Source organism: Callorhinus ursinus, unplaced genomic scaffold (assembly GCF_003265705.2).
Source record: "Callorhinus ursinus isolate GAN/ISIS: 27379988/994484 unplaced genomic scaffold, GSC_fseal_2.0 scaffold85, whole genome shotgun sequence".
NCBI lineage: Eukaryota > Metazoa > Chordata > Mammalia > Carnivora > Otariidae > Callorhinus > Callorhinus ursinus.
Window position 1 is genome coordinate 1,330,489 of NW_027397147.1, and position 14,040 is coordinate 1,344,528.

The 14,040-nt window shown below is 41.5% G+C and overlaps 1 protein-coding gene across 1 annotated transcript in view; it reads right to left on the reverse strand.

Annotated features, from left to right (window-relative positions):
• Positions 1–5,327: 5,327 nt before the first annotated feature.
• Positions 5,328–14,040, reverse strand: part of CDR2 (cerebellar degeneration related protein 2) — a 28,852-nt gene continuing 20,139 nt past the window's right edge. Inside the window, exons 3-5 of the mRNA XM_025855468.2 lie at positions 9,116–9,264; positions 8,693–8,857; positions 5,328–7,238 (exon numbers count right to left, since the gene is read on the reverse strand). Of these exons, the coding sequence (XP_025711253.1) occupies positions 6,374–7,238; positions 8,693–8,857; positions 9,116–9,264 (1,179 nt within the window). The 3' untranslated portion in view covers positions 5,328–6,373. The remainder of the gene's footprint in view (positions 7,239–8,692; positions 8,858–9,115; positions 9,265–14,040) is intronic.

Here is a 14,040-nt window from a genome sequence, read left to right on the forward strand (position 1 = left end):
TCTTCCTTGATGAATTTAGAAATCAGTAACAAAAAATTGGAAAAGTCACCAAATTGTGAACAATATACTTTTAAATTACCAATGGATCAGAGAAATCAAAGGGAAATTAGAAAATACTTAAGACATGAATGAAAATGAAAATACAACATCCCAAAACTTATGGAACACAGAAAAAGTAGTGCTTACGGGGAAATTTAGTGTTATAAATGCTTACCTTAAAAAATAAGAAAGAAGGGCATCTGGCTGGTGCAGTTGGTGGAGCTTTTTACTCTTGATCTTGGGGTTGTGGGTTTGAGGCCCATGTTGGGTAAAAATCTAAAAAAAAAAATATTAAATCTACAACCTGATTTTACAACTAAAGAAACTTTTTTAGTTTTTTTTAAAGTATTAAACCCCAAGTGAGGGGAATAATAAAGACTTAGAGATCAATGAAACACAGAATACAAAAACATTAGAGAAAAATCAAATGAAACAAAAAGTGGTTCTTTGAAAAGATAAAAAAAATTGAAAAACCTTGTTAGATAGACTAAAAGAGAGAGAGAAGACTCAAATTACTAAAATCAGAAATGAAAGTGGAGATTTTACAGAAATAAAAAGGACTCTAGGAGAGTACTGTGGTTGTAGGCACTGAGTAATATACGGAATTCTCAAATCAGCATGCTCTATACCTGAAACTAACACAACACTATGTGCCAGTTATACTTCAGTTAAAAAAAAAACTATACTGGGGCACCTGGCTGGCTAAATCAGTGGAGCATGCAAACTCTTGGTCTCAGGGTTGTGGGTTTGAGCCCTGCATTGGGTGCAGAGATTAATTTAAAAAAATAAAATGAAATCTTTTTTAAAAATTAAAAAAAAAATTTACAAACCACAACAGACATTGCTATGAGAGAGAGCACACGAGAGAGCGTGAACTACGAACAACAGTATGCCAAGTTAGATAACCTAGGTCAAAGGGACAAATTCCTGGAAACACAAAACCTACCAAGACTAAATCACAAAGACAGAAAATCCGAGTAGACCTGTAATAAAAAAAAATCTCCCAACAAATAAAGAGCCCTAGACCTGATGGCTTCACTGGTGGATTTGAGCAAACACTTAAAGAACTAATACCAATCTGGGGCGCCTGGGTGGCTCAGTCGTTAAGCGTCTGCCTTCAGCTCAGGTCATTGATCCCAGAGTCCTGGGATTGAGCCCACTCCCTGCTCTGTAGGAAGCCTGCTTCTCCCTCTCCCACTCCCCCTGCTTGTGTTCCCTCTGTCTCTCTCTGTCAAATAATTAGAATCTTAAAAAAAAAAAAAACTATTACCAATCCTTCTCAATCTTAACAACAAAACAAAAACAAAAAAACAAAACTGAGGTAGGAACACTTCCTAATTCAGTCTATGAAGCCAGCATTACCCTGATATTAAAGCCAAAGACACTACAAGGAAACTATAAACCAATATCCCTTATGAACACTAATGCAAAAAACCTCAACAAAATACCAGTAAATAGGATTCAGCAGCACATTAAAAGGATTACACATCATGATAATGTGGGGTTTATTCCTGGAATGCAAGGTTGGTACAACATATAAAAATTGATCAACAGTTATGCCTCGGTGGCTCAGTCAGTTGGGCGTCTGCCTTTGGCTTGGGTCATGATCCCAGGATCCTGGGATTGAGTCCCACATCGGGCTCCTTGCTCAGTGGGGAGCCTGCTTCTCCCTCTGCCTGCCACTCCCCCTGCTTGTGCTCTCACTCTCTGACAAATGAATAAAATTAAAAAAAAAATAAAAACTGATCAACACAATAATGCCATATCAACAGAATGAAGGAAAAACCACCACATGATCATCTCAAATGATGCAGAGAAAGCATATGGCAAAATACTACATCTTTTCATGGTTAAAAAGAAAAAGAACACTTGGGTGGGGGGATGGGTTAGCCCAGTGATGGGTATTAAGGAGGGCACATATTGCATGGAGCACTGGGTGCTACACACAAACAATGAATCATGGAACACTACATCAAAAACTAATGATGGTGACTAACATAATAAAAAAAAAAAACCCAATGAACTAGGAAGATACTTACTTCAACATAATAAAAGCCATATATGAAAAATCCACAGTGAACATCAAACTCAGTATTGAAAAAATGAAAGCATTTACTCAAAGTTCAGGAACAAGGGAAAGATGCCTGCTTTAACCACTTCTAATTTAACGGTACTGAAATTTCTAGCCAAAGCAATTAGGCAAGGAAAACGAACAGCAGTCACTCAGATTGGGAAGGAAGAAGTAAAATTTTCTACTTGCAGATGATATGATCTTATATGCAGAAAACTCTATAAAGATTCCACAAAAAAAAAACCTGTCAGAATAAATGAACTCAGCAGAGTAGCTGGATACAAAGTCAACACACAAAAAATAGTTGCATTTCTATACACTAACAATGCACAATCCTAAAAGGAAATTAGAAAGCAATTCCATTTAGGGGCGCCTGGGTGGCTCAGTCGTTAAGTGTCTGCCTTCAGCTCAGGTCGTGATCCCAGGGTCCTGGGATCGAGTCCCACATTGGGCTCCCTGCTCTGCAGGAAGCCTGCTTCTCCCTCTCCCACTCCCCCTGCTTGTGTTCCCTCTCTCACTGTGTCTGTCTCTGTCAAATAAAATCTTAAAAAAAAAAAAAATTCCATTTAAAATGCCATCAAAAGAATGAAACACTTAGTAATTATTTTGAAGTTTATTAATTTAAGTAGACTCTACACCCAACATGGGCTTGAACTCACAACCCCGAGATCTAGAGTCACACTCCTCCAAATGAGCCAGCCAGGCACTGAAACACCTTGTAATTAATTCAACCAAAGAGGGGAAAGATTTCAAACAATGAAAATAAAACATTGTTTAAAGAAAATTAAGCCATAAATAAGTGGAAACACATCTTATGCTCGTAGATTGGAAGAGTTAATATTGTTAAAATATCAATATTACTCAAAAGTAATACTGGGTGGCTCAGTCTGTTAAGCGTCTGCCTTCAGCTCAGGTCATGATCCCAGGGTCCTGGGATCGAGTCCCTCATCGGGCTCCTTGCTCAGCCTGTCACTCTCCCTGCTTGTGCATGCCCTCTGACAAATGAATAAAATCTTAAAAAAACAAAACATTAAAAACAGAATTACCATATGATCCAGCAATTCCACTTGAGTATATATTCAAAAGAATTGAAAGCAGGACCTCAAAGACATACTTGTACACACATGTTCATACCAGCATTAGTCACAATAGGTAAAACATGTAAACAGCCCAAGTGTCCACTGATGGGTGGATAAACAAAATGTGGCACACACATTTACAATAGTATTCAGCCTTAAAAAGGAAACTCAATATGCTACAACACGGATGAAACTTCCAAGTCATTATACTCAGTGAAATAAGACAAATTCTGCATGATTCCACTTCCATGAGGTACTTAGTGTACACAGAATCATTAAGACAGAAAAGTATAATGGTAGTTGCCACAGACGGGGGAAGGGGAGAATGGGAAAATGGGGAGTTGAAGGGGCCTAGTTTCATGTTTAAAAATGAAGAGTCATGGGGATGAATGGTAGTGATAGTTGCACAAGAATGTGAATTTATTTAGCAACACTTTATTATACACTTAAAAATGGTTAAGATAGTAATTGTATTAAGTGTATATTTACCACAATAAAAAGAAAAAAATGAAGTTCAGGTGGATCAAACATCTGTCAAAAACAAAAAAGTATTAAAAGATTAATATAACCACATAAAAATTTTGCTTGACAAAAATGCCAATAAGGTAAAATTAAGATAAACAGAATATTTGTAATTTCTAATTACAAAATGAATTTCCTCAGTGCTAGAGCTCTTAAATAAGAAAAATAGGCAGGGGCATCTGGGTGGCTCAGTTGGTTAAGGGTCTGCCTCTGGCTCAGGTCATGATTCCAGGGTCCTGAGATCGAGTCCCACATTGGGGTCCTTGCTCCGTGGGGAGCCTGCTTCTCCCTCTCCCTCTGCCTGCCACTACCCCTGCTTGTGCTGACAAAATCTTTTTAAAAAAGAAAAATAGGTGAGAGATAATACACATGGCCTTTTAACAGATTATAAAATATTCAACCTTAATAAATGAAATTTAAACCACAACGAAACCCCACTTTTCTTCCGTTAGTTTGGTAAGGGTCAGAAACTTCACTGGGCATCCTCCCATACTGGTGGGGGCAGGGGGATCAGTAAATTGACAGTCATAGCAAAATGCTCCTTTTTACTTCACTTCTAATGGTTTATCTTCTAGATTCGTAAATGTCCAGAGATACAGGGACTACTTAAATGGATTCTTATATATGGCTATATACATGAGATATATGCATCTATGTCACACACACACACACACACACGAGACATCAGCGCACCAGCCAGAGGGCCAGTCTGTCATGGGATTTCCTGAGGAGCTTAAACATAACTGGGTTATAGAGCGGGCACCTTCTTTCCTCAACTGTACCCATGTACCCACTGGTTAAATGTACATGTGGAGTTTCTAACCAGATGTGATACTATCGTACTATCAAAGAATGTAGATGGTCAGACAAATGTTTCAAAGATGCATAGTTTGGTGAAAACCAGAAGCTACAGTGCCGGCAGCTGGTGGTGCATACGCTTTTGTTTAAGAATATAGGCTGATCGGGGCGCCTGGGTGGCTCAGATGGTTAAGCGTCTGCCTTCAGCTCGGGTCATGATCCCAGGGTCCTGGGATCGAGTCCCGCATCGGGCTCCCTGCTCAGCGGGGAGCCTGCTTCTCCCTCTGCTTCTCTCTCTATGAATAAATAAATATCTTCAAAAAAAATATAGGCTGATCAAAACATACTCATGTACTAACGTATGCACAGAATATTTTGGAAGAATATACAAGGAACTAGTAACTAGTTGATCCTGGGGAGGAGCTGGGAGGTCAAACAAGGTGACTTCCTTTACAAACTCTTTGTATTGTTTCTCAAAATGAAAGCAAAATTTAGATTTAGTGCTCATTTTCATGTTTAAATACTGCAAAGTGTCTTTCCCATGATTGAATGATCAAATGTTTTGAGTCAAATGCTACTAATTCAGAACCAGGTCTGACATTTCTAAAATAGTGAACATTTATATATAAAGTATATTCATTTGAAAGTATTTTTCAATCATATATTCTAATGAACACAATATGAGAATCCCAAAGAAAGGGAAAAAATAGAAATAAATCATGATCAAATCTCAGAGCTATCTGCTGGAAAAAAAAATGGACAGTTGGTTATAACAGTAAGAGGGCTTCAGCTTAAAATAAGCAAGTGATCCATTTGTTCATTTTCATAGGTAGTTTTATTTGGTTTTTAGAAAAATATATACAATAACTGGATCTTCAGTTCTTTTAAATAGTTTTAAATTAAAAGTATGCAAGTGAGAAGATGAGTAGATTCCCACAGAACAATACTGTTCAGTAAAGTAGCAGACAGGAATTTCTGCAGCAAGTCAAAAACATTTCTAGGAACCACAGGAACTGAGTAAGGGCAGCTTGTGGCTGTCAGCTCAGCTCAGACAACACAGTAGGAGTGAGGGGTTTGATCTTGCGTCTTTAGTTTGACTTTAAGAATGATTTACATACTTGCCTATGCTAACCACTACAGCTTTGAGTACAAACATCTGAAGGAGGGGGTGGAGGCCCTCTAGGGCCTATGCGAACAAGCTGACTGTGGTCAAACCAAAGCTTGCCTTTCAGTTTGGTATCAGCTGGATTTAGATGCATTATGATGACTTGTCAGTCACAGCTCAACTGGTAGCAGATGTAACAAAGCTCAAGGCTTGGAGTATTTGTTAATGCCATTTATTTTGGATAGACCCCTGCTTTCTCCTGGACATTCTTCTTAATGAATTCACAGTATCCAACAGTGTTTGTGAAAGCTACTTCAGTTGGGCAGCCATCTGACTTCTACAGTTTTGAGAAGCAAGGAGGTGGTAGGAGTTGCCTTAGTTTTAACTCTGCCCTTTTGCCCCTATAAACCATACACTATGTACTATATACTATAGTAACTCCAGGCGTGCTTCCCTTAGGAGCATGGATCTACCCATCCACTGGTTCTAGGGCTTTTCAAGGAATCACAACCTAATCAGCGCACCAGCCAGAGGCCAGTCTGTCGTGGGATTTTCTGAGGAGCTTAAATGGAACTGGATTATAGTACTGACACCAGCAGCCACCTTCTTTCCCCACTGTTGTTAGCAGCTGCTAAGTAAGCCAAACAACGAGGCAAACGTCATGAGCACTATCAGGCTGTGGGGTTTACAAACACTTGTCAGAGTGGGAGAGAGAGGTGAAAGCAGACAGACAAGTTAGTAATAGAGCTGGAGGTTGAATTAGGAATGAGAGGAAAGAGATCGGTATTTTGTTCTCTGTTCATCTATTTCCTGCTTAGTTTTCCTGATGCAACTAAAGATCTCCTTGAAGAGCGCTTTGTATTCCGGAGGTGTCGTGGTGGTGGGGGAACTGACGGGCTCTGGTGAAACAGAGGCTGGCTCCCAGCTGCTGGTGCTGGCCTCAGGCTGGACGTTCGTCCCGGCCAGGTCTTTGGCTAGAGCCCTGGAGGTCTGCACCGCCTTGTGGGACAGGGAGTCCTCTTCCTGCTGGCACTTCCTCAGCAGCTCCTCATACTTCACCTTCAGGGCACTGTACTGAGTGTCCACTTCATGCAGAAGGGAGATGCCCCTCTGCTTCACGGTCTTGGCCCTCCGGATGCAGGTCTCCTCGTGGCCCCTCACGATGTCCCCCCCTGCCAAGGTGCTGAGCACCGTCTCACTGCTGCTGCGCTTGAGAGGCTTTCGGTGTGCTTCCGGCACCGGCACGGACATTTCATCCAGCAGGCTCTGGCTGTGTTCTTTGAAAGGGATGAACAGAGAGTCTGCCACCAGCTTCTCGACGCCGTTCACAAAAGGGTGCTCCAACTGCAGCATCTGCCGCATCTCTGCCACCTCAGCCTCCAATTCCAGCGCCCGCGCTCGGTAGGCGTCCGTGGCTCCCAGCTGCTGCTCCAGCTCACTGTTCTCCTTGAGCACAAGCCCATATTCCTCCTCCAGAGTCACCCGCTTCTGCCGCTCCAGGCTCAGCTGGGCCTGCAACACCGTCACTGTTTTCTTCAAGTGCTCATTTTCTTCCTCATCAGGGCTTTGCCGACTTTGCAAGGAAGTGATCTTCTCGGCAAACACATGATCATACACAAAGTGTCTAGAAGAAAAATGTTGAAAAGAACATATCACCAAAAAAAAATGTATATATGTTACACAGGTCAACTGGGAATGAAAAGAGGGAGACTTTTTAACTCAGTATTTTTGAGGAACTGTGACAGTGATCAATTTTTTGCCTATTCTACGCTAGAGCAGTGGTTAGAATGAAACTGTAAAGCTAGCAAATAAATACACGTAAGAAAACATAATTTTTGTGACTATTTTTTTTTAACCATTAAAAGTACTACAGAGGGGCGCCTGGGTGGCTCAGTTGATTAAGCATCTGCCTTCAGCTCAGGTCATGATCCCGGGGTCCTGGGATTGAGCCCCACACTGGGCTCCCTGATCAGCGGGGCGCCTGCTTCTCCCTTTGCCTACCGTTCCCCCTACTTGTGCTGACAAATAAATAAAATCTTTAAAAAGAAAAAAAAAATAAAAGTACTACAGAACACTCATCTTCAAAGCCCAGATATATGACTGATACATGTCAAGGAAATTAGAAAGGCTCAGTGGTTCTCAACCTTGGCTGCATATCAGAATCACCTGGGCAGCTTTTTACCAGCACTTAGAGATCCTGATTTAGGCCTGAGGCACTCATTGGTATTTCTGTTTGAAAAACTCCAAAGTGACTTGATGAACAGTCAAGGTTGAGAGCCACCAAATGCAGAAGCCAGTAGCTCTCCCGTGCAGAGTCGTAGGTAACTTTTACCTGTGTTTATTTGTGTGATGATTTGTATCGGCCTTTCCCTGAGACTGAAAGTATGAGGGCAGGAACTGGGTCTATTTTGCTCACCACTCCTCATGTCTGGCATAGCACCTGCCATAAAATAGGTGTTCAAGAAGTAGTTCTTTTTTTTTTTTTTTTAAGATTTTATTTATTTGAGAGAGCGAGAATGAGAGAGAGAGCACATGAGAGGGGGGAGGGTCAGAGGGAGAAGCAGACTCCCCGCTGAGCAGGGAGCCCGATGTGGGACTCGATCCCGGGACTCCAGGATCATGACCTGAGCCGAAGGCAGTCGCTTAACCAACTGAGCCACCCAGGCGCCCAAGTAGTAGTTTTTAAATATTCAGTCTCTTAACTCTAAAGTATAAAGGCATTTCTGTAGGAAAAAACTTGTTTCATTGATATCTCGATTTTTTCTACTCTAATGTGAAATACAACCCCAAAACCTGTAGTCTATCAGAAATACTGCACCTTAACTTAAACTAAGACCTAACACATGAAAAGCATTGAAATGAATATTCCCAAAGCTTTCAAAAATAAATTTTTGCAGAATTACTAATACCCAAAAACTCTATCAGTTGTATGTTTAAGTGGTTTTGCTCAAACCACTGGTAGTCTAATTGCCGAGTAGCATTCATAAAAGGGTACTTTTAATCTATTGGAGTCCAGGATGTGTCACAGCCGTGAGATGCTCCCCTGCTCATCAATGCCACAGAAGGGCGGGCTCTTACTGGCGGAGATCGTACAGCTCTTTCAGACACGAGAAGCTGGGTGCCGATTTCTCCTGGTCACGTTTCCCCTGGCTCCTTCTTCCTTGGCCAGATGACTTCAACTCCTCCACTTGGCTCTGGAGGTGATCAATGTTGGTTTGTAGGCATTCGATTGTTTCGGTCAGACTATGAGGAACAGACAGAAGCCATTTGCTGCTTGTCATATTAAATTAAGGGCATAAGCAGTGAGTAGAGATTAGTTGCCAGCCACTCAAACTGGGCTTTCTTAATTGGAAAGGACTTCTATTTAATCTCTATTCTCCATAAAGAATTAAATTAAACCGTACCCCATATTGACTCAAACCCACCACAGCCACATTCTCTTCTAGTTTATACTAAATGACTTCCCCCTAGGGCTTCCTCAATGGATTCTAGAAAATTTACCTCAGAATCTTTTGCTGTGAGGCCTTGCTGTCAGCAACTAGCTTTTGATTTGTTTCTTCCAGTTCCCTCGCTGTGACATCTAATTGCTCATAAACCTTTGCATGCTGTTCATTCATCTGCCGTAGAAGCTCCACCTGCTTGGTCAGATACTGTAAGAGAAAATGATTGTGACCAGGTTATACATTAAACAGACAAAATACCTGCAGCGTTCTAACACCGACTCTCTGATTCTCTGACACCAATTGGGTATCCTACAATTCAATTCTGACACTACCTACCTGTAGTGACCCCATAGGTTAGAAGGGCTTGGTCCTATAGCACTGTCCCACCTCAGACACCAGCTCCAAGACCTGCACTTCTTCTGACCAACCAGCTGCAAATTTGAAGGTTTCCACAATCTCCCCTCAGGTTCGATAATTCACTACAATGACTCACAGAACTCAGGAAATCACTTTACTTCCACTGACTGACTTAGGAAGAGCCACATGGGAGAGATGCACAGGGCCAAGTATGGGGGTGAAGAGTAGTGCTGCGCTGCCACGCCCTCTTCAGACGCACCACCCTCCCAGCACGTTCATGTGTTCCTTGTTTCAGGGTTTTATTGAAGCTTCACTGCATAGGCACGACTGATGAAATCACTGGCCATGGTGACTGACCTCAATCTCCAGCCCCTGTCCCCTCCCCCCACAGGCTGGGGGTTGGACTGATGGTTCTAACCCTCTAATAACATGGCTGTATTCCTTCTGGCAACCAGTTCCCATCATATCACTCAGGAAATTCCGAGTGTTTTAGAAGCTCTGTGCCAGGAACTAGAGACGAAGATCAAATACATGATTTTCATTATATCACAATACCACAGGTTTATGTGAAGAAAAAGTTTAAATCCCAATTAAAATACTTGTCTAATAGGAAATAAGTACAGGCCATCCTTTATATGCTTACTTTTCTGAATGCTTACCAACATCCTATGTATCATGAGGCTGGTCTACTCTTACAAAGCATAATACATGCATAAAATTAATATTCAACAAGAAAATCTAAAGTGAGACTGACAACCCCACAAGAGAAAAAGCAATGGAACACATGATCGACGTTTAAGCAAAAATACCATGTTTTACAGAAATAAAGCCTAAAGTAGAGAATTTTAGATGACTTTTTGCTTGAAAAAAGATCAAATTTTTTCTCCACATAAGCCATTCTGGACTAAAAAATTGGGAAAATAACATTAATTTAACCAGAAGGAGATATTTAGCTTACTATGATTCAAAGACTCTTGTTATTTTTAATATTGTGAGAGTGTTATCACCATAATCCTCCTCATTCATGAGAAATTTGCCAGATTATTTATTCTGGTAATGCTAAAATTGCTTTCTAAATGGCCAAGGATAAAGGGGAATAATCACAGTCTTCATGCCTCAGTGTTAAATTACATTGATTCCTACTCAACTCTACCAGAAGACAAAGAAACACAGTATATATTTCAAATGAAATATTCATAATATTTCCCTGGAACACAACTAGAAAGAGGAAAAAAGGTAGGTTCGAAGCATCACCAATGATCAAATGGTAATAGACCAAAGACACGGCTTTAAATTCATTCTATCATCTACCTACCTACCTACCTACCTATCTATCTAGGCTCCATGCCCCGTGTGGAGCCCAATGTGGGGTCTGAACTCACAACCCTAAGATCAAGACCTAAAGAGTAGGACACTTAACTGACTGAGCCACCCAGGTGCCCCAAGACATGACTTTTATTTTTTAAGATTGATTTATTTATTTGAGAGAGCATGCGTGCGCACAGGGGAGGGGCAGAGAGAGAGGGGGTCTTAAGCAAGACTCTGACCTGAAAGTGGAGCCCAATCTCACGACCCTGAAATCATGACCTGAGCCAAAACCAAGAGTCAGACACTTAACGGACTGGGCCACCCAGGTGCCCCAAGAAAAGTGTTTTTAAAGTCATGTCTTGGGTACCTGGGTGGCCCAGTCAGTTAAGCATCTGACTCTTGATTTCAGTTCAGGTTGTAACCTCAGGGTCGTAAGATTGGGCCCTGCACTGGGCTCCACGCTCAGTGCAGAGTCTGCTTGGGATTCTCTCTCCTCCTCTGCCCTTCCCACTTTCACTCTTTCTCTCAAATAAATAAATCTTAAAAAAAAAAAACAAAAAAATACAACCACTTTTCTTGGGGCTTTTTATACAACTATACAGTTGATCCTTGAACACATGGGGTTGGGGCACCAACTCCCATACAGTCGAAAATCCATGTATAACTTTTGACTCCTCCAAGACTTTAATAGCCTACTATTGACTGGAAAGCCTTACTGAGAACATAAACAGTTGATTAACATATTTTGTATGTTTATATGAATTACATACCAGATTCTTACAATAAAGTAAGCTGGAGAAAAGAAAATGTTAAGAAAATCATGAGAAGGGACACCTGGGTGGCTCAGTGGGTTAAGTGTCTGCCTTCCGCTCAGGCATGATCCCAGGCACCTGGGATCGAGCCCCCCGCCCCAAATCGGGCTCCCTGCTCAGTGGGGAGTCTGCTTCTCCCTCTCCCTCTGCCCCCTCCCCATGCTAGCGCTCACTCTCCCTCACATAAATAAATCTTAAAAAAAAAATCATGAGGAAGATAAAATACATTTACACTACTGTTCTCTATCAGAAAAAAATCCTTGTGTAAGTGGACCCACACAGTTCAAACCTGTGTTGTCAAGGGTCAACTGTACAACTGTATTTGCAAAGCTAACAGACTTATTTCAAAGAATGTGCTAAATGATTTTCAGTGGGCTCTTTATTTTTTTTTTTTAAAGATTTTATTTATTTATTTGAGAGAGAGAGAGAGAGAATGAGAGAGAGAGCACATGAGAGGGGGGAGGGTCAAGGGAGAAGCAGACTCCCTGTCGAGCAGGGAGCCTGATGCAGGACTCGATCCAGGGACTCCAGGATCATGACCTGAGCCGAAGGCAGTCGCTTAACCAACTGAGCCACCCAGGTGCCCTCAGTGGGCTCTTTAAATGACAATGTGGCAAAGTTGAATAAAAGCTTATGTGACCTTTTTAAAAATCTAGTTATGTAACTTGGTGCAACGTGTTGAGAAAACACTTAACTGTTATTACTTCAACTTTCTCATCTGAAACTCTCAGGGCCAAAAATGTTTTTGGAAATGTCTTTAAATTTTAGAAAGACAACATGGCACACACACCATACACTTTATAACATCCTCAGTGAGGTATGGGCAGCACTTTGTAATTGAGCATTAATATTTCTGCATTGAAAAGTATGAATAGGGGCACCTGGATGGCTAAGACGTTAAGTGTCTGCCTTCGGCTCAGGTCATGATACCAGGGTCCTGGGATCGAGCCCCCCATCAGGCTCCCTGCTCCACAGGAAGCCTGCTTCTCCCTCTCCCACTCCCCCTGCTTGTGTTCCCTCTCTCGCTGTGTCTGTCAAATAAATAAATAAAATCTTAAAAAAAAAAGTATGAATAAGGATTATAAACAGCCTCACACCATCAGTTCAGGTCAGGGTTTGCTGCTAAATGAATTTGCTGCAAGCTTAAGAAAAAAAATAATCTTGTTTTACAGAGCCTTTTGGGTTCAGAATTGAAAATAAGGGGTTGTGGATCGATGACTAACCTATCTTGTAGGACTTAAAAGTACTGAATAAGGTAAGTGAGCACACACCAACCACAGTCCCTATAGAAACTTGTGTTTATTCTTCACTCCCTCAGCACCCATCAGCTTCTCCTAGGAGTAGGCCCTGAACCCTGCCCTCTGGCTAGCAATGTCAGAGCAGGTTCCTGTCACTAATGGGAAGGTGTTCAATCTCTTAGGAACAAAGGTTTAGAATACAGGAATACATACAATAGGTACAGAAATTTCACAAGCTACTTTTATATCAAGTATAGGTCTCAAGTATTATTTGGGACTGATTGACAACAACTGAAAAAAGGTTAATGAATAGACCAGACACTAATTATTAATTTACGACGAGCTGTCTCTGCCCAATGACTGGAATATTCACATCCTCTTAAGACACACCTGCCTCGTAAAAGGCAAGTGAGAGGTCGATTCCCACAGAAAACTTTTGGTGGGCCCAAGATCAGAGAAAAGAGCCTGGTGGGAGGCAGCAATAGCTGAGAGCACAGGCTCTGGGGTCAGAATTTGGTTTGAAGTTCTGCTTCACCACTTCTGACCGGGTGACCTTTGGCAAGTAGCTTAATTTTTCTCAGGCGAGATTTCCTCATCATCTATCTCACAAGGGTTGCTGTAAGGTTCAAGTGTGTGAAGGGTTCAGCATGGCGTGGGCATATGGTAAAACTGCGCAGTAAGAGGCAGCTATTGTCATCTCACCTACAGTTATAGTTCAAAGACTTTCAGTGTGCTAAGATTCATCTGGGGGCTTTATTAAACTGGGAACCTGGGCCCCTTTCCTCTAAAATTCTGACTCAATGAGACTGGGGCAGAGCCAGCACTCTGCATTTTCAGCAAAACCCCCAGGTGATGTCAGTCCAAGTGGTCCATGGATCACACTTATTAGATGTTGATCTTGGACATGGAGACTAATGTCTCTTTCTCTTGGATCCAGGAAGCATCAGCATTCACTTGGATCAACAATGATTCTTTTTTTTTTAAGGTTATAATTCTTGCCTATTTTTTAAATTTTATTGTTATGTTAATCACCATACATTACATCATTAGTTTTTGATGTAGTGTTCCATGATTCATTGTTTGTGCATAACATGCAGTGCTCCACGCAGAACGTGCCCTCTTTAATACCCGTCACTAGGCTAACCCATCCCCCCACCCCCTCCCCTCTAGAACCCTGTTTGTTTCTCAGAGCCCATAGTCTCTCATGGTTCATCTCCCTCTCCGATTTCCCCTTCATTTTTCCCTTCCTACTATCTTTTTTTTTTTTT